Source organism: Corapipo altera, unplaced genomic scaffold (genome assembly GCF_003945725.1).
Source record: "Corapipo altera isolate COAL_440 unplaced genomic scaffold, ASM394572v1 61129, whole genome shotgun sequence".
NCBI lineage: Eukaryota > Metazoa > Chordata > Aves > Passeriformes > Pipridae > Corapipo > Corapipo altera.
In genome coordinates, this window is record NW_020884955.1 from 442,278 (window position 1) to 460,437 (window position 18,160).

Consider the following 18,160-nt stretch of genomic DNA (forward strand, 5'->3'; position numbering starts at 1 on the left):
TCTCTCCAAAAATAGTAGGAATAACAGATTTTTGAAAAAGGCCATTTTAGCACTTTTTAATTAAAAGTACTTGGAAAATCACAGTCCTTAAGTATCAGTTTGCTCTGTGAAAGGACCACCTACTTTGGGATTTTTGGCATAAAAAATAATCAGCCCTAAATTTCACAGCTTAGAGTAATAACTACTGGGAAGTTACAGAATTTGAGAAGTTTTGGTATTTTCCTATTCTTTGAAAACAAGAATTTCCGTCTAAACTTTGCAGCTCAGCCTAAATAAGTAATAAAGGTTGACGGGGTAACACATTAATAAGAATTCAAATTGATATAATAAGCCTTCCCTTCAGTACACAGTGGGGATGGGGGGGGTGGGGAAGAACACCAGCACTCTTATCTGACCTTTGAGAACATCTGATTTTTTTTTCATTGAACCCAAAGTTGCATATTTATTACTAAGATTGTGGCCATATTAACAACTCTCTGTTAAGATGCTTCACTGAATCACAGAACAGCTGAGGGATCTCAGCTGGGAGGGATCTCTAGAGGTCATCTTGTGACTCAAGGCAGTTTGCCGAGGACAATGTCCAGACAGCATCTAAACATCTCCAAGGATGGAGACGACAACACACACAATACAGGCTCTCTAGAGCAGCCTCTTCCAGTCGATGCTTGGTTCCTCAGCGTGAAACAGTGTTTCCTAATGTTCACAGGGAACCTCCAGGGTTTCAGTTTGCGCCCACTGCTTCTTGCTTTGTCGTTAGGCATCACTGAAAAGACTCTGGCTGTATTTTTTTTTGTGCCCTCCATTCAGATATTTGTACACAAACAGTAGAGATGTCCCTGAGCCTTTTCTTCACTGGACTCAACAGTCCTGGTTCTCTCAGCTTGTCCTCAGGAGAGATGCTCCAGATCCTGCAACATCTTAGTGGAGGTCTGTTTGTTGTAATCAAGCAGGTACAGTGCAATCTCTATGCCCTTCTTTAGTCTCTTTGCTTCTTTCAGTACTATTTAAATAGTTATTTTTTTATCCAGAAAAATAGCCAGAGCTGACTGCACTGAAAATACATTAGGACATTACTTTGAAAGAATTTCTGCACTGTATTACCTGCTGTGGCAGTTGCTCTAAATACAGTTGAGAATTAGTACTATAACCTTGTCTATCTCCAAGTAACAGGAGATTTGTTACCACTGTAAACAGATTCATGTGGTATTGTTGAATGGGCAGTCACTGACTTCAGTGAATGCATTGGTGTAATTACTGGTTGCTAACTGCCATAAAAATTGCTGACGAGGATCTTGAAATTATGGAGATTGTCTTCTTGAGGGCACAAAACAGAGGGAAGTACAACACACCAGTATTCTGCTGGGTTACAGAAGACTATCAGTATCTGATAGTATTTGTATTCATCCTGTCTCATGCAGACTAATGAAACAAAAATGAAACATGAAAAGTCAAAGTTTTGTTCTGCATCCCAGTACTAAGGATAAAATGATAGAAACCACCAAATTTCTTAAAAATAAATTTAATTTTATGCATTAGAAATATCCCCAATAAGTCCACCTTTCCACAAAGGCTTAGATTTTAAACAGAGTTCACATTTTTAAAATTAATAAACAGCTAAATAATTTCAGTATTAGATTCAGATTCTGATGACTGAATAAGAAAGCAAGTCAGTATCGGGTAATCGGGAAGGAATAAAAGTGTTTTATACTGTCAGTGAATTTTTAGATCACTGATACGAGCATAAAACTTAACTTCAGAGTCAGACTAAATGGACCGAATATATGAAATCAGCACATGATCTCCAATAGTTCTACAGATGCCAGCAGTATCTTAATGACTTTTGCACTGTATTCTAAGGTAAGTCAAGCCAACTGCCATACGAAACAAATAATAAATGCTGTTTACTTTATATGGGCCTGTCCAGTTTCTCAATACACAGAGAAATTCATCATTGTAAACAAGCCTTCTAATACAATCCACGAAAAAAAATTGTTCACTTTATGGTTCACACTTTCAAATGCAGGATTACTACAGGTTTATTGCGCTCACTGGAAGCAGGCTTGAACCTGGACCTTTTTGCTTAATTTTTTTTAATTAGGATGCCATTTTACGGATCATGTAGTTCAGAATGCCGCCGTTGTGGAAGTAAGTGAGCTCCACATCAGTGTCAAATCTCATGATGGCCTGAAAGGTTTTCCCAGTATCCAGCTGTTGGGGTTAAAGAAAATCATTTAAGCAGCAGAACCTTCCACATGACACTTGACATCATAGAAAAATAAGGACCACTAGGATAGTTTTGCCATCTTAGAAAATTGTCTTAGAAAGCTAAAGTAAACAGGCACCACTATTTCTTTTCACACTAGACTACAGGTAGCTGCTGAAGAGGGAAGTGGTATAAAACCAACCATAATAAACATGGTATGGAGTCTCATTGCATTTGCTGCCTCATTTATAACTGAGACAGAAGAATTTATAGTGAGTTTTGAGAGACTGGTCCAAAACACAGGATGGCTTTGTGTTAAATAAAACAGTTTGAGCATCATGCTTTTATATCCCATCATAGCAAACCATAAAATCATAGAATGGTTTGGCCATAAGGATGACCTGTAACCCCCCCTGCCACGGGCCAGGAACTTTCCACTAGACAAGGCTGCTAAAAGCCTCATCCAACCCTACCTTGGAGTCTTCCTGGGAGAAGGAATTCACAACTTCTCTGGGCAGTGGTTTCAGTGCCTTATATGTTGTTATTCATATAGCTAGTCTAATTCTACCCTCTTTCAGTTTAATCCCTGTTAGAATTACTTTTTTCTAACTCTCCACCATCTCAATTGTCCCTTTCTCAAGTGAGAGAAGCTGACTGACATAGGACAGCATATTTTTTGAAGAGACAATTAATTTTGGATGACATTCCAGTGATTCAGAAAATTCAGCTCTTTGGTGTGTCATACCTTAATCTGGATGTTCATCTGTGGTTTTAGTTTTTCAGGAATGATAATCGTGTAACGCTCCCGTCCAGTGAGTCCTAAAGTCCCTGCATCCTCTCCAGGTAAATACTGCAGAGGAATCACTCCCATCCCTACTAGGTTGCTTCGATGAATTCTCTCATAGCTTTCAGCAAGCACAGCTTTGACACCCTGGGAAACACAAAACAGATTTAGTTATCTTCATGGTTCAGGACAGCCTTTCTGTACTCACAAGAAGAAAATTGGTTCTTTTGTGGTCCCCTCCATTTTATTTACCAGCTACTGGTAGAATCAGCAGGTGTTTCTGACAGCAAACTGTCCAGATGACTTGATTATACATTAATTTTTCAAACATCTTTAGAAGAAGCCTAACTATCAAAAAAAGTTACACATGCTTTCTCAGGAATCCTGCATACTACTTTAACATGTCTTATGTAGAGCACCAGTAGTTATTTCCATAACTCTTCCTAATTCAGTGTTGCCCTCCTACACTACAAGCTCCAAGGTGCAGTTTAAGTAATTTCTGAAATTTTACATGTAAATAGTTAGCACAAAAAAGCATCACCAGAAAAAACTCCAAAAACTTAACTGAACTTAAACACTAACTCTCATAAAACTTTTTCTAATAATACACACAAATTCCATACCAAGAAAGCTTGAACCAGAGTTTGGGGTGGTAAACAGTATAGGACTGGAAGACAAAGAAAGAAAGAGATATTCCACTGTATGTGGATCTCTATTAGGCTCCCAAGGTCTAATAGACCATGTTACATTTCTTTTTCAGTGATACTACTTTTCTCTTACACTTTCTAGCTTCTCTGCTAAGTGAGCTTAAGGAGGCAGCTGAAGCAGACCTGTGGTTTATGGGGTTATGGGGAGCACAAGTAAAGAAACTGGCCTTTCTGGTGGAGGCTTGTGGATTTCTGAAGATCAGTCAAGCCTTCCAGTCTGAACAAGATCTATTAATACTTAAATAGCTTTTGCAACTCTGCTGTGGCTCTTGGAGGCAGCTGAGATTTCAAAACAGCTCTTGCTACCTAAAGTGAGAATGAGCCACCCAGGTTGTTGCTCATAAACTAGTCTTCCTGACAAGTTAATGCACTTTCAAGTACTGTTTTCCTTCTAGTTTACTGTAGCCACTTACCAAGAGGAATGGTCCTTTAGCTGCCCAGTCTCTGGAACTTCCTGCACCATATTCCTTCCCAGCCAGCACAATCAGAGGATGACCAGCCTGCTTGTATCTTTCTGCAGCATCAAACACATCCAGCTGGAATAAAAATGGTAAACACTTTATAAACTTTTTGAGGGTGGAAGAACAGTTCCCGAGAAAAAAGAGGAGAAAAGTGTCCCCACATAAACGGTTGAAGCCCACGCCTTCCAACAAGCAGCACTTTAAGGATATTAACCATATAGCACTTTGTGGCTTCTAGTCTGATCTTACTCCCAACACAAGCCTGCACCTTCCCCTGCTGCTTCTACAGTGATTATACCCCCCACTGACATGCCTCAAAGCAACCTATTATGTAGATACTTGTGACCTGTTTCCCGAGGTCAATAAAGCTCCTCTTCCCTCAATTAGCTTTAGTGAAAAGCACTTGAGTAAATGACCTAACCTGTAAGAAGAAAAGCCAGCACTAACACTCTATTGTCAATGAGCCCCAGTTAAGAGCAGTATGTGTACTTACTATTTCCCCAGAAGGGAAATGGATAGTCTGAGGTCCTTGTTTATCAATAAATTTGTTGACCAAGCGAATGTTTGCAAATGTCCCTCTGGCCATGACAGCATCATTCCCTCTGCGGGAGCCATATGAATTGAACTCTCGAGGAGTCAAGCTATTAAAGGAAAAGAAGAATGGAAATGGTGTTGTTTTTAGATTAAAGGACTCCGGGCTTCAAAAAACGGAAGCAATGAACTGGTGTTTCTGAAGCAGGTATGTACAGCTTGGCAATTAGCTAATACTTCTACTTTTGAGATGTTTGGAAGGAAAGGAAAAATAATTAAAACACAGTTACAGTTTGGTCATAAAAAGGAGCTTCCATAGTATTCTCAATCCTTGCCCTAGAGAACAGGATCTAGTAGTGATGCAAGGAAATAATTCATATTAAGACAGAAGATGCAACAATTCTTTTCTTAATAGCTGGCTACTGAAAATTCTCCTTGTTGTTTATATTACTATAGCATCTAGAACAGACACAGAGCACTGTACTAAATACCTAAAAGGCAGCAAGGACCCCTGCTGAAAGTTAGAACTACAGAAGAAGAAGTTCATTTGCAAGCAGAGATATGAGAATGATGGGACACTGCAGCCTAACCAGTAAACAAAAAATGTGCCAGAATGTGACAGAAAATTAGGCTGTTTGCATTGGGCTACATCCAAAGAGCAGCTACGACATACAACATCTGTTTTGTAATGTGTGTAGGACTATTCGGATTTTGAAGTGAGAGATAGCAGGGGTCAAAGAGCCCAGAGCAGTTAGTTTTCAGTATATTACACTGTTTTAATCCATTTTCTCTTCAAAATTTTTAGGTCTAGTGGGTTGATTTTTTTTTTTTTTAAGTCAGTGCTGTTCCTCGAAACACCACTAAGGTTGTAAGAAGTGCAAAACCAGAGAATAAAAGCATTATATTGTCTGTTAAAACTGGACAGGTAAACTTGGTAAGTCATAATCTTAAGTACTAAACTGACAGACTGGCCATAGTAAAAGACCAGTATTTTACAGGATTTTGGACTCCAGCCACAACAGATCTGCCAGTTTTTGCAGCTGAACTGAAACCCAAACTTCGGGATGCTCTGCAGCTCCTAAGAGCCTTGATCTATGAAATAGATGCACGTGCTAGAAATGAATATAAACCCAATTTCTGGCACTAAGGACCATGGTCCTTTTGCTTTGATAGGGAGACAAATCCCGATTCCCTTATTTATGAATAGACGTACCGCAAAAATCAGCGTGAAAGTTATCTTCTTCCCCTTTCTCTATAAAAATGTCATCAACTCTACAGTGCTAACAGATTCACATATGCTATTCAAGTTCTTACACTTGGTGACAACTGCTGAAGTAGCAGAAAGAGAAATGTTTTTCTTTCTTAATTTATGTGTTCTCTGGGCAGCCCTCAAGGCAGACAAGGGCATGTGAACAGACAGAAGGTATGTGTGCCTGTAACATGGTATAGCAGTTGTGATTTGCTTCCTCTTCTCAATTCATAACAAAAACAAGAAGTAGTGCTTACCCTCTGCTGGTCAAATAACGGGCTGCAGGACTATTTCTGGCTATGTTCCCAGCTGGAGATATGTGGTCAGTTGTCACAGAATCCCCAAAACTCAGCAGGACATAAGCACCTTCTATTGTTTTCGGGGTCTGAAGACCCAAAGTCTAAGCCATCATAAATACAAACAAAATAATTATTATATGAAAAACAATTACTTTACCTTTCTTAAAAAGTGCAAATTGCAAAATAAAGTCTCCCTTCTTATATAGGTTAGGTGAAAGAAAAGAAACGACCCTATCAAAAATGTTCATGTTCTTGAACAAAATATGATTCCCCGGCTGTCTGTCAGCAGGTTCATGCATGAAGAAAACAGATGAGATAAGAAAACTACCTGAGGCTTCCTGTGATACATGCATGAAAATCCAGGGTTCCTAAGCATTTGCATGCATTAAAATCTACATTTTCTTTTTAATACTGAAACAGCAATCTGAACATTGAATCATTTGGTGCAAAATGCAAACAGGCAGAACTGTGCATTTTGTTTCCTATTCTTGTTCTTCACTTGCTCTATGGCCATTTTAAGGTATTTCAACTTAAAAGGCAAAGGGGACTTTTCAAAAGCCCTGAATTGACAGGGAATCCTTACAATTTTCAGATTCACTCACGCCTTTGTATTAAAACGAACACAACATTGCAATTCTAACATCTAAGAACCAAAGCCTTGATAAGCTGCGATGGATGCCCTTGCCCTCAGACCCCTTGTCTTTGCTTCACCTTTAAAATTAGTCAAGGTCACTACACACTTTGGCTTGATTCAAAGGGAAAGCATGTACATACCAGACCATCAAAGAAAGGAGGAGACTTGATATAGGTAGACTTGGGATTCCAAGTATACAGTTTATCTGAAGGAGCATCTAAGGCATTCCAAGATTTGTTTACTGTCTGAAAAACAAAATACTCCCATTGACTTTTAAGTTTTCAGAAACAACATACTAAGGAGCAATTTTCAGAACATGACTGTAAGAATTAATTAGTCAGAAGACATTTTTTTTTCAAAAAACTCATTTAAATATTTGCTAGAACAAAAGAACACCAATAGAAGAAAAAGGTTCATTTCATTATCAAGACCATCTTATTTAACACTTCAGAATAGCACAGTACATCAATCAAATTACTGCCCAGAGGATTAATTCACCTCTATTTTTTGGTAAACCTCCTTGAACATCCCAGGAATAACAAACTGACGCTCAACAGCCTGAATTTCGTTTCTTGTTGGCCAGATATCTTTCAGGAAAATCTTCTTCCCCGAAGCATTTATTCCTGTAGAAAATGGTATTGTCATGTTTCTTCCATAAATTTTCCATTAAGAAGAAAGAAAAGCTCATCATTGTGTCCTCTAGCTATGTGTTCCTTTTAACACTCACAAGACACACTTTATTTTACCTACAGGGGTTTGACAGAAAAGTGTGTCATAAACTTGATAATGCCTGTACATTAATCTGTGACTTCCAGTGGCATTCTAGAATAATTCATAGAATCATTTTTGTAGGAAAGGATCTTTGAAGGTTGCCTAGCTGAACTTCCTGCTCAAGGAAAGTCTACTAAATCAGGTTGCTTATAAAAGCTTATAAAAGCTAAGTCAGGTTACCATCACCCAGATATAACCAAAAATATGCCCCAGTGGAATGAGAATATTGCTCAGGCTTGGCTTCCTGCTTTCTCCATCCTACAGACTCCTTGTTGCTCTGTTTCTTAACAACTGCATGTTTTGCCTCCCAGCGATACTTAGTACTTTGAAGCACTTCACTACAACAAATGTTTCTGATGAGCTTAATTCCAAACAGTTTTGTTTATAAGCTGTCAAAAGAAGCATCCTGACACTGTCTTACCTAAAGGCTCTGTCTCAAAATCAATCCGGACGGTCCCTGCAATTGCATAGGCTATAACCAGTGGAGGGGAGGCCAGGTAGTTAGCACGAGTGTTGGGATGGACACGCCCTTCGAAATTTCTGTTGCCAGACAACACCCCCACTGCAACGAGGTCACCCTGTAAGAGAGAGTGTGAGACAAAGATAGCTGAGATGCTAGCAGAATTCACACACCCAGCAAGTCTGTAGAGCCTCAGTGCACTGCAACAGCAATGACTGGACAGTTAAAAATCTGTCTCCTTCCAGACTGTTGCAAAACATTTCCCACAGAAAAGAAAATACAGACTGAACTGACTTCACAAAGAGGTGAGAAGAGCCAGTGCACAGGATAACACGGCTCAGAACAGCACACAGCAGAGAACAGCCTACCTAGATAAGCTGTACAGGAAAAACTGCTTACCTGTGTAATGGCCTCAACAACAGACTCTGGTAGGGGCCCACTATTGCCAATACATGTCATACAGCCATAACCCACCACATCAAACCTAAGAAGAGCATAAAAATCATCAGTGAACAGAAAGATATTTTGGAGCGAGACATTTAACCCTTTAGCAGGTGGTTATGGTTACTTTTAGAAGATGTACTGCTTTAACAAATTAATTGCTTCTGAAAACAGCATTTTTGAGGATGTCCTCTACTTTTATCACTGCAGTGACTGTCCATGCACAAAGAGTGGAGCGAAAGGAACAACAATACAGTGTAATTTATACTATTTCAAAACAATTAGCCTTGAAAATAAGTTCTTAAGCAGGAAAAATGGGTTAAGTCTTCAAGAAGTTACAGCAGGCCTTCTTCATCATTGGTACAAAGCCAGCCAGCACAACAGCAATGCATTAACTCAGGCAGGATCCCACCATAAGGTACCCGCAATATCTTTTAAGCTGCACAGAGAAATATTTTATTCCATTACTTGTTCACAGTGCTTTTAGTTAAGCAGCCATAGGAAAACAGTAAGAAAAGCACTCCTACCCTAGTTGGGAAAGGTAACTCATAACTCCACTCTCCCGCAGATAGTAAGTGACGACCCCGCTTCCTGGGGACAGGCTAGTTTTAATGTACGGCTTCACCGTCAAACCAGCTTCAACAGCCTTCTTAGCCAGCAATCCTGAAAAATGCAAAGGATAGTTGCAGTTTTCCCTGGAAGCGAGACAGTTTGGCAAATCAGTAGATTCAGGTTAAGAGAAGTCCTATTAAATGACTTGGAACAGAAAAGGCAGCATTTTCAGCAATGAAATTGTACAGCAAGCCAACAGCACTAATTCCCTAATAATCAGCTAGAGCTCAAGAGCTCTGTAGAACTGTAGATCCAGAAGGCAATTTCTGTTCCACTAGTTTGCTGGAAGTTGCATTAAACAAGATGCACTCACACTAGGGCAGCATGTAGACATTCAAAACTCAGAACGTTGTTTGTAAGACAAGTGTCTCACAAAAATGCAATGAAGAATTATTAAGTTCCCGCTTACCGTGGTCTAGTAGGTGCTGAAATAATTGCTAACATAAGACTTGCTGCTCTCAGAAGCAGAAGGCTATGAGAGCACTAACTCTGGACTTTCACACAAATTAGCTGTCTCACATTCTACAGCTTGTTGCAAGAGTGCTGATCTATCATTCCTGGATTTGTAACACACATGGAGATATTTTAGTGGAGCCTGTTACTAGAAACACATTCATTCTAAATTCCTTCTTTTGAAACAAATTGTCCATTGATGACTGTTCAGAAAACTAGTCCACTCCAGCCCTTTTCCAGTATGAATATAAAAGAAGTAGTAGATATGCAAACTATGCAAAACTTCACATTCCCATGCTGCATTTTCTCTCTCACACATTACATCCATTTAGATAAAGTATACATCAGTTCTGCTTTGATCCAACATGACCTCCAACAGGAAGATGTCATCAAATTATTTTGTCTTTGCCAGGTGTTTGGCAGCTCTGTTAGACGTGACCTGGAGACCTCCACTTTTAAGTGTTGTGTGAAATGGCCTGCACACATGAACTTAAAGATGCAGTCCCACTCCTGAAATTGCTGAGGCTCCTTAGGTACCAAAGGAAATTGTGGAAACTGAAGCCCTTGGATATTTTTGAAAATGTGACCATGAACAAGTAATCATCATAGGACCTGAGAGACTGACAGCCTGTCTGAAAGTGTTGGCTTCTGTCTTCTTGCTCCTACCAGGTCTGAAAAGAAGGCAAAGTCAAACTCTTAAAACTGGTAAGGAAATGCCAGAACTTAAATTGGTTTGAGCAACCTTAATCCAATACCTTGTAAAGTCAGATTAGACTGTCAAGGCTCCTACAGTATACATCACTATCCCCACAGACACGCAGCCCCTGCTTAGTGCACAGGATATATAGCAGTAGCTTGAAACAACTACTCGTATCCTGGATTTTTTTAGCTTGGTTACTTATTGTGGGAACACTGTATGTTTTATCTGCTTTCATTTCAGACTTCACCCTGAAAACTAAATTATCGTGTTTCTTGTGCATATCTTAGAGGTTCTCAACACTGTCATTTACAAACAGTTGTCAGAGACTGACAGAATTACTTTTTCCTTCCTTGCCAATATCAAAAATTAAATGCTGCTGTACAGAAAGGCAGCAAAGGAAAAAGTATCCACTAAATCTGAGCACAAGATCATGAGGACTATATTCTTCAGGCTGCTGTACATTTAGCAGCAGTGAATGCACTCAAAGTACCAACTTTCCATGTATCCGCAGAGCATTCCACACTTTAAACCCACAGAGCTATTAAGCCAAGCTGACTGAAAGATCAGTATGCCTGCTGTCTCAGAGAGGGTTAAAAATGCATGCCATTAACATGGGAGCCAAATACTTGAGGAAACTATCCTAAACAGGTGGCACAACTGAGGGATACACCCACTTAAAACTAAGGAAATGGGGCAGAGCAAAGATAGTCTACCTGGAAAAAACCTACTTCTTGGTTCTCAGAAGAAAAAAATACAGCTCTATGTCTGTGATCAGGATCAGAATGGACCTGAGGAAAGAGGTATGCTGATTTGGCTGTCCTGTCAAGGGCAGGTAAATTGGGAGACTTTGTTCAATTCTGTTCCTCTCAAAGGGGTAAGGAAACAAGCAGGTCTCTCCTCTGCTTCCCTTTCTGCCCCACGTCTTGGTTTATGATGGACTTTTGTCCCTTTGCTAGAATTTAAAAGACCTTTTGTGCCTGGTAAGAGAGTGAACTGCTGGTACTGTAAAGTATCCAAAGACAGATGCTACCCTAAGAACAGGTGTCAAATATCATATTGCAAAACCAAAACCAAAGTGACTGTTGACAGAGGCTGTCAACAAGCCAAAAGCTTCCCAGCACTATACAGGAACAAAGAAGACAAATGACTTCAATCAGGAAGGCTGGTCAAGGCCCTCTGGTCAAGGGCCTTTGTACTGCCCATTGCACATCCCTTCTGACCCTCGTAGGAAAAAGTTTCCTTGTAGGAAAAACAGTCTGACAGTCTAGTAAATCCTAATGCAGTGACATTCCTATAGTGACAGGTACCATCTATGCATATGCTTGCAGAGGAAAGAAACAAATATGCGAACATGTAGCCAAGCACCTGGGAAAGTGGCCAGACTTGTTTAGTATATACTGACCTCTTTGGGCTGACACTCTTCATTCATATTTGTTGCCAGAAGCACACATTAGGAATGAGAAATTTTCTGCATAGACTAGCCAGGTTAAAAATGAAAAACCTCCTTACCAGAAATTTAGTACAGCTAAGTCAGACTAACTCTTCTGTAGTGGGGCATACAAAGTCCACCTTCAACCACTCTGTGGATGCAGTTAAGGTGTAAATGAAAAGGGTCTGAAAGATGGCCATCCCTGAGAACATAATATTCCTCCTCTACTCATCCCTAACATACCCTCAGACTCTTGTTGCAACAACTATATAGGGCAACCTCTAGGGAAGTGTGTGCTTTGTACTCTGCTGACACATCACAGCACCCTCAGACTTAAACCCATAGACAGTTCTTCACTGTCCATCTCCTTGTAGCTTTGACCTTCAACAGTCTCTTCTCAGCTCTATATAACAGCTTCTGTGCATTTAAAGAGTGTCAGAGGTGTTGGTTTATTAAATTCCATCTTGCTCTATATAGAAGATAGTGCAGGAAAAACACTTTTTCATCAACCTAGATTTATAGCTACCATTTCCATAAGTCCTTCTGCTACCTTAGAAACTTTTAGCACTCCAAATGACAAAACCAGCACTGTTTTTGTGCTAGAATGTAGAATTACATCAGCATTGTCATTGTCTTTATCCACAGAGCACACAGCCAGAGCCACAGAGAACCTACTGCACATTAGGCAAATAAACTTACCTGCACCCAACATAACTGAGGGGTTACTGGTGTTTGTACAGCTTGTAATGGCAGCAATCACTACTGAACCATGAGTAAGCTCGAAGTCACGGCCCTCAAAATTAAGTTTAACTATGCTGTTGTGTCGGTCTGGGGCAATCTGGAATCCCTTGAATCCTTGCTGTAGGAGGAGAAAATAACCAAAAGGATGTCGGGTTAAAAATAAATACTTTGACTAAAAATTAGTATGAGTTGTTTTTTTCACCAATGAGAAGCATCTGTCAGTTATACCCATGCTTGTGCTTTTAGGTCTAGTGGGGAAGACCTGTGTCTCTGGTCAATCAAAGTGGTGGGCAAAAATAATTTTTTCCGAAGTTTATCCCACTCTCTGCTTACTCGTAAAGGAGGCAACCTTCAAAGAAAAATTTGTGTTTTCCTCCTGCATGAATATATCCTTCCTCAGACTGCTCAGGTGGCTTCTTGCTTCTGTGTGTTCCAGATTTCTGATCACATATAGTCTTAATACATAAGCTAGTCCTGAGATTTGAGCCAAAACACATAAGAATTTTAAGCCATGATTATCAAACAGCTCAAACTGATGCCAGGAGCTGATCTGAGAGACAAAAGCCTAACGGCCAGGAAAAATATAGCAAGAAGGCACTGTTCATACCATGAAAAATACATTTAGAGATCTGAAAGCATAAGATCATTTAATGGAATTTGGAAAATGTAAGAAAACAAGAACTATTGGGAATTGCTATAGTTTAGGTTTCTTGAATTAAATCACTGGAGTTCTGCACTGCCGTTAAGAAGGATGGTTACTGCATAAGGTAAGGATTCAAACTGATTTAGAAAAGTGTCTGGCAAGATTAATTTAAAAATAAATCTTGCTCTTCTTCCAACAACCACTTTTGACGGGATGATGCAGAGTGAAGACATCATTTTCTGTCTTTACCACCACCATCACAGAGTCACAGGGACACATGCAGTTTTGATCTGCTGAACAGATTCAATACTTAGTTGAAAACTATGCTGTGGATCTCAGGGCATAACCTGCTTGGAAAGCTGGGTAGTTAAGCCTAGAGCACTAGGTACTTTGTCTCCTCTATTAACAACCCCCCACCACAGCTAGTTCAGAAATCTGTAGTGTATGTCTCAACTGTGTTAGACATAAGGTCAGGAAGAATTACTACTTCAGTAGGACATGAACACTATTATACAAGAGAAGCAAAACCCCAATTTTATACTACTCACTGCTGCTGTCATGTTCGAAACTGCATTCAAATATTCTCATTTTCCAACTTTTCAATAGGCAAACACATAATGCACAAGTTAACGTCAGAATGTAGTTCCTGAACACCAGACACCTTTTAGAAGCATGCACTAGTTTGTATGCTCAAATGTCCCCAGTCCCTACCTTGGCTCCCAGACAAGTCTCAAAGTCCTTCTTCATATCTGACACAGCAACTTTGTCCTGAGGTCTTTTTGGTCCACTGCAGCAAGGCACAACAGTATGGAGATCCAACTCAACAACCTATTCAAATAACACCAACAGAGAGTGGTTCAGCACTGCATGATAAGTTGAAGCCAGCTAAGTCACAGGTATTCTCACCTCTGCTGTTGAACTGATGCTAAGTCTGCACATCTTTAGGTCTATTCACAGAAATTATCAAAGACACACAAGAAGGGAAAGGTCAGAAGAAAAAGAACAGTTCTACTTTCAGACACTGCCACCTTACAGGTATGGCTATCAAAAGTATTACAGTTACTGAAAAACCTAATGTGACCAAAGCATCTAAGTAATAAAAAATAATGTTTTAATTCATTCTTTTACATGCTAGCAGCAGGGAAAACAATGATATAAAGAAATCCTGGTACTGACAACCAAAGCAGACTATTCATCTATTCCTTACCCATGTTCCAACATTGCTTTTATAGTGTGCTGCATATTTCCATATCTACTAAAGTTTTTGAATAATCATGCAAGCCTAAACACAAGGTACAAGACAAGATTTTACTGCAGAGAAAACCAGGAATATTCTTGAGTTTGCTGGACACAGGGTAAGATCTTGATTTTCTTGCATAGCAAATGACTTGTGTGGTCTGTGGCTACCCCACAGAGCTTGTAAGTGTCCTGATTCACAAAGTAAACTTGCTGAACAGAACAAGGGTAAAACTGTAACAAGGCTTACACAGATACCATCCACATTATTTTCACAGGTACATTTGAGTCTGGACAGGACTTCTCAAAACTACTTAGAACAAACTGCAGAATCTGCACCAGCCTGAGGTCAGGTGAGAGCCATTCTATACCTATGCCCAAGTTTTCACAGCTGAAGAACCAGCTGATTCCACTGGGCCTTAAGATAAGACAGGTCTGAGAACCAAACCAAAGGATAAGGAGTCCCTTGACTATTTCTTACTTTCTGCGAAAAACATACAATTGTCACAATGAAATAGGACAGGGCATAAAGCAAGGAGTCAGAAGGCAGAGTAGTTTCTAACCTGTGTGAAGTCTGGATCCTGAGAGGAGTTCTTGAAATCTCTTAGCATTCCCACAGCTTCAAGATACTTTTTTGTGCACATAACCTTCTCTTTGTCACGTCCTAAGATGAAAGCCAGATATAGCAAAAACAAAATGCAAATGTAACAGAGGAACTACCATCTGACAGAACAAGAAAAAAATGCACAACAAGCTATTTCACTGTTCACATTGTACAAAGGTTCTTTAAAAAAAAAATATTAGAGATTCACTGAAAACAAATTGAGCAGACTTAGTGATTTTTGCAGAACAAAATCTTAGGTTCCTACTTCTGTCATCTGGACAAGCCAAGTTCAGGCAGGGCTAAGCAGACATTTAGCTGCCAAACAATCTAACACCCAGCTCTTCCTAAACATGGAGCAAGACACAGCCTCAGTACGGAAACATCAATAAAAAATGAACTGAAGCTCAAAAGGTTCCACCTGATTCAATCCCACTGCTGACTAGAGGCCACCTAGAGGCCTGCTTTCAAATACACCTTTAACTTGTGGTCTCTTCTCACACTCACCAGTCTGTATCAGGTACCCAATGCTAATATCATCCACTGGGAAATAGGCAGCTGTTGCTCCATACTCTGGACACATATTGGCAATGGTGGCTCGGTCAGCAATTGACAGCTGGGCTACACCAGGGCCAAAAAACTCCACGAATTTACCCACGACTCCAACTTGGCGAAGGTGCTGTTATAAAAATACAGTGCCTGTCATTGTTATGCGTCAAACAAGCTGATCATGTCTGTTATGAAATCCAGATTTCTGCTTCAGAGCAACCTCTTATGAAGGTTTCTATAGCCATTTGAAACCAGGAAGCTTTTGGTAAACTAAATTATGAAGATGAGAACACAGAGGTGTAAAGTTCCAGTAATAAGGTACAACACCAGGATGTATTCCTTCTATTCCTTGCTCTTCCTCTCATTTAAACTAGACTCTATTTTGTAACAACCATATTTTGTCAACATCATGTTCTAAGAAGAGGAGAACTGTGTGGGGAATGTTCAGCCAGCAAATCCAGGAAGATGAGGAAACAGGGAGAACTAACTGCACAAGTACATGAATTGAATTGAACACACACACATCTGGATGAAACAATAAAAAAATGTTGGCTTTCCCCATTTAGAGGTCTCTCTAGAGACAGCATCCCATGATGAACTTGTGTACCAGATTTCTGACCTCCAGCATCAGTGCTGACCCAGTAATACTCTTAATTCAGTGACAATGCAGAGAGTGAACAAACGTACTATGAACATATGACGAGTCAAACACCTGCACATCAAAGAAATCAGACTGGAGTGCTTACTGTCTGTTTTGTGGGGGGGTTGCATTGCCTTATTTTAAGTGGGGACTGCAAAAACAAGTCAAGGTGTTTCTTTTGAGGCAGAGGAGAAAGCACTGTTGTTCAAAAACATTACTGAATTCCAAAAAAACCCAACATACGTTTTGTTGAGCTTCTGGAAAACAGATTTGCCTAGTGAATTGTCCTCGTACAGCTCATTCCAACCCACATAGAGTGACAGAGCTTTAAAAAAGTCCAAAATTACTACATGGAAGCACACACAGGGTTCTTAAGCCTGCAGTACAATGGTTCTGTCCTACAGAGCATGCATAGCTCTTAGCAGTAATAGAAAAACATCAAACCTTGGTAATTTACCTTGGTAATGGTGAGCACAATGTCAGTGGATGTTACCAGTGGCTGAGGGTTTCCTACCAGCTTATAGCCAACCACCTCAGGAAGCACCATGCTGATCGGCTGCCCCAACATCACTGCTTCTGCTTCAATGCCACCCACACCTGCATGCAACAGGAGTACACAATGCAACTATTCAGAAAGACAGTAATGTGTCAAAGATAAACATATGACATCAGTTGCTTGATGAGTATTCTGTTTAAGGTGAAAAGAGAAGAAAAAGCAGACAGTCTTAGTCTTCTGCTAAGGGGCAGTTTCTGCAAGGCTGGGCTTCTAAATTTCTTTTTGTTTCATACTTTCATCCTTATTCCCAAATCATTAGATAGGATATTAGGTAAATCTAAGTAACTTACTCTAGGATACTTCACTTTTAGAATAGCAGATGTAAAAGTTTTATTTAATGTTTAAGTGTGCAATGCACTAACCAAGAACCACTGACATGGCACTGAACATGATGTGCTGTGAGTGAAACGTATGCAGACCATGAATGTTGGTTACCAAACAAAAACTCAAAAGTTATTTGGATGGAAAGGAAGATTACTAAAGAATACTAACAGAAAAGATACTTGTTAAGACAGAAATATCTTCCCTTATGTCTACTAAGCTTGAACAGGGTTTGGCCATGTGCAGGTGGGAACCTTTGTGTAAGCATACCTTCACTATTAGAGGAATGTAATTCAAGTTACTACCTAATTTTGCTAATTTAATCAGGATGTCATAGTCATATGCAATCTAATAAGCCCATGACATTTACTAGCAATTTAGCACTAAGCAGATATATAACTTTTTTGCCCATAGAAATCCCTCTTACATTTATCTTCTACTTTCAAACCTTCTTCTACCTTTTGTTTAGCTTAATACTGAGCTAGAACAAACTGCCTGTAATAGTTGCTTATGTATGCCAAACCACTACTCCAATCCTTTTCCCCACTTAATCTAAGAATGGTTCTGAAAAATAATTTCCAATTTATTTTATGCAAAATAATATACCTATGTTAATACAAAAGATAATTCTGTGACAGATCCAATCACGTGAATCCTTTCACTAGGTGTTGAATCTTTTTTAAACAGTCAAGTTAATAAACATGACTGACAGGCTACCACAGGCAAGCATGAAGCAAGTTCACTATTACCAGCCACTAGAAAGAAATGCTGGATCCAAGAGTATGCACTTCAGGTTCATATGGTATAGACTATGCCCAGCCTTACTTTTCAAATTCTGGAGAAAAATGAGGTTGAGAGACACACTCTTCCAAGCAGCTATTGGTGCTGCAACATCATCTAAATTATGTCTCTGTGTATGGTACAATCAAATACAGCATAAGAAAAGTGCCTAATCCCAAAGCTCTCATGCTTTAAATAAATTGAACTTGTTTCTATTTGTATTCTAAGCCCGCAGGAACTCTTTCACCCTTGATAGAAAGTCTCAAACAACCAATATTGCTACAATAGTATAGGTGGGATATTAAAAACACAAAGTCCCATCATATCATGTGGTACTCAGAACTTCACAAGCACATTTG

At 39.6% G+C, this 18,160-nt stretch overlaps 1 protein-coding gene across 2 annotated transcripts in view; it reads right to left on the reverse strand.

Annotated features, from left to right (window-relative positions):
* Positions 1 to 1,503: 1,503 nt before the first annotated feature.
* ACO1 (aconitase 1) overlaps positions 1,504 to 18,160 on the reverse strand; it is a 37,106-nt gene continuing 20,449 nt past the window's right edge. For both annotated transcript variants that reach the window (XM_027663662.1, XM_027663663.1), the window contains exons 7-21: positions 16,602 to 16,741; positions 15,463 to 15,634; positions 14,918 to 15,018; positions 13,830 to 13,946; positions 12,434 to 12,593; positions 9,068 to 9,203; positions 8,499 to 8,583; positions 8,061 to 8,217; positions 7,367 to 7,491; positions 7,009 to 7,113; positions 6,193 to 6,335; positions 4,649 to 4,796; positions 4,108 to 4,230; positions 2,949 to 3,134; positions 1,504 to 2,208 (exon numbers count right to left, since the gene is read on the reverse strand). In XM_027663662.1, the coding sequence (XP_027519463.1) occupies positions 2,095 to 2,208; positions 2,949 to 3,134; positions 4,108 to 4,230; positions 4,649 to 4,796; positions 6,193 to 6,335; positions 7,009 to 7,113; positions 7,367 to 7,491; positions 8,061 to 8,217; positions 8,499 to 8,583; positions 9,068 to 9,203; positions 12,434 to 12,593; positions 13,830 to 13,946; positions 14,918 to 15,018; positions 15,463 to 15,634; positions 16,602 to 16,741 (2,012 nt within the window). In that variant the 3' untranslated portion in view covers positions 1,504 to 2,094. The remainder of the gene's footprint in view (positions 2,209 to 2,948; positions 3,135 to 4,107; positions 4,231 to 4,648; positions 4,797 to 6,192; positions 6,336 to 7,008; positions 7,114 to 7,366; positions 7,492 to 8,060; positions 8,218 to 8,498; positions 8,584 to 9,067; positions 9,204 to 12,433; positions 12,594 to 13,829; positions 13,947 to 14,917; positions 15,019 to 15,462; positions 15,635 to 16,601; positions 16,742 to 18,160) is intronic.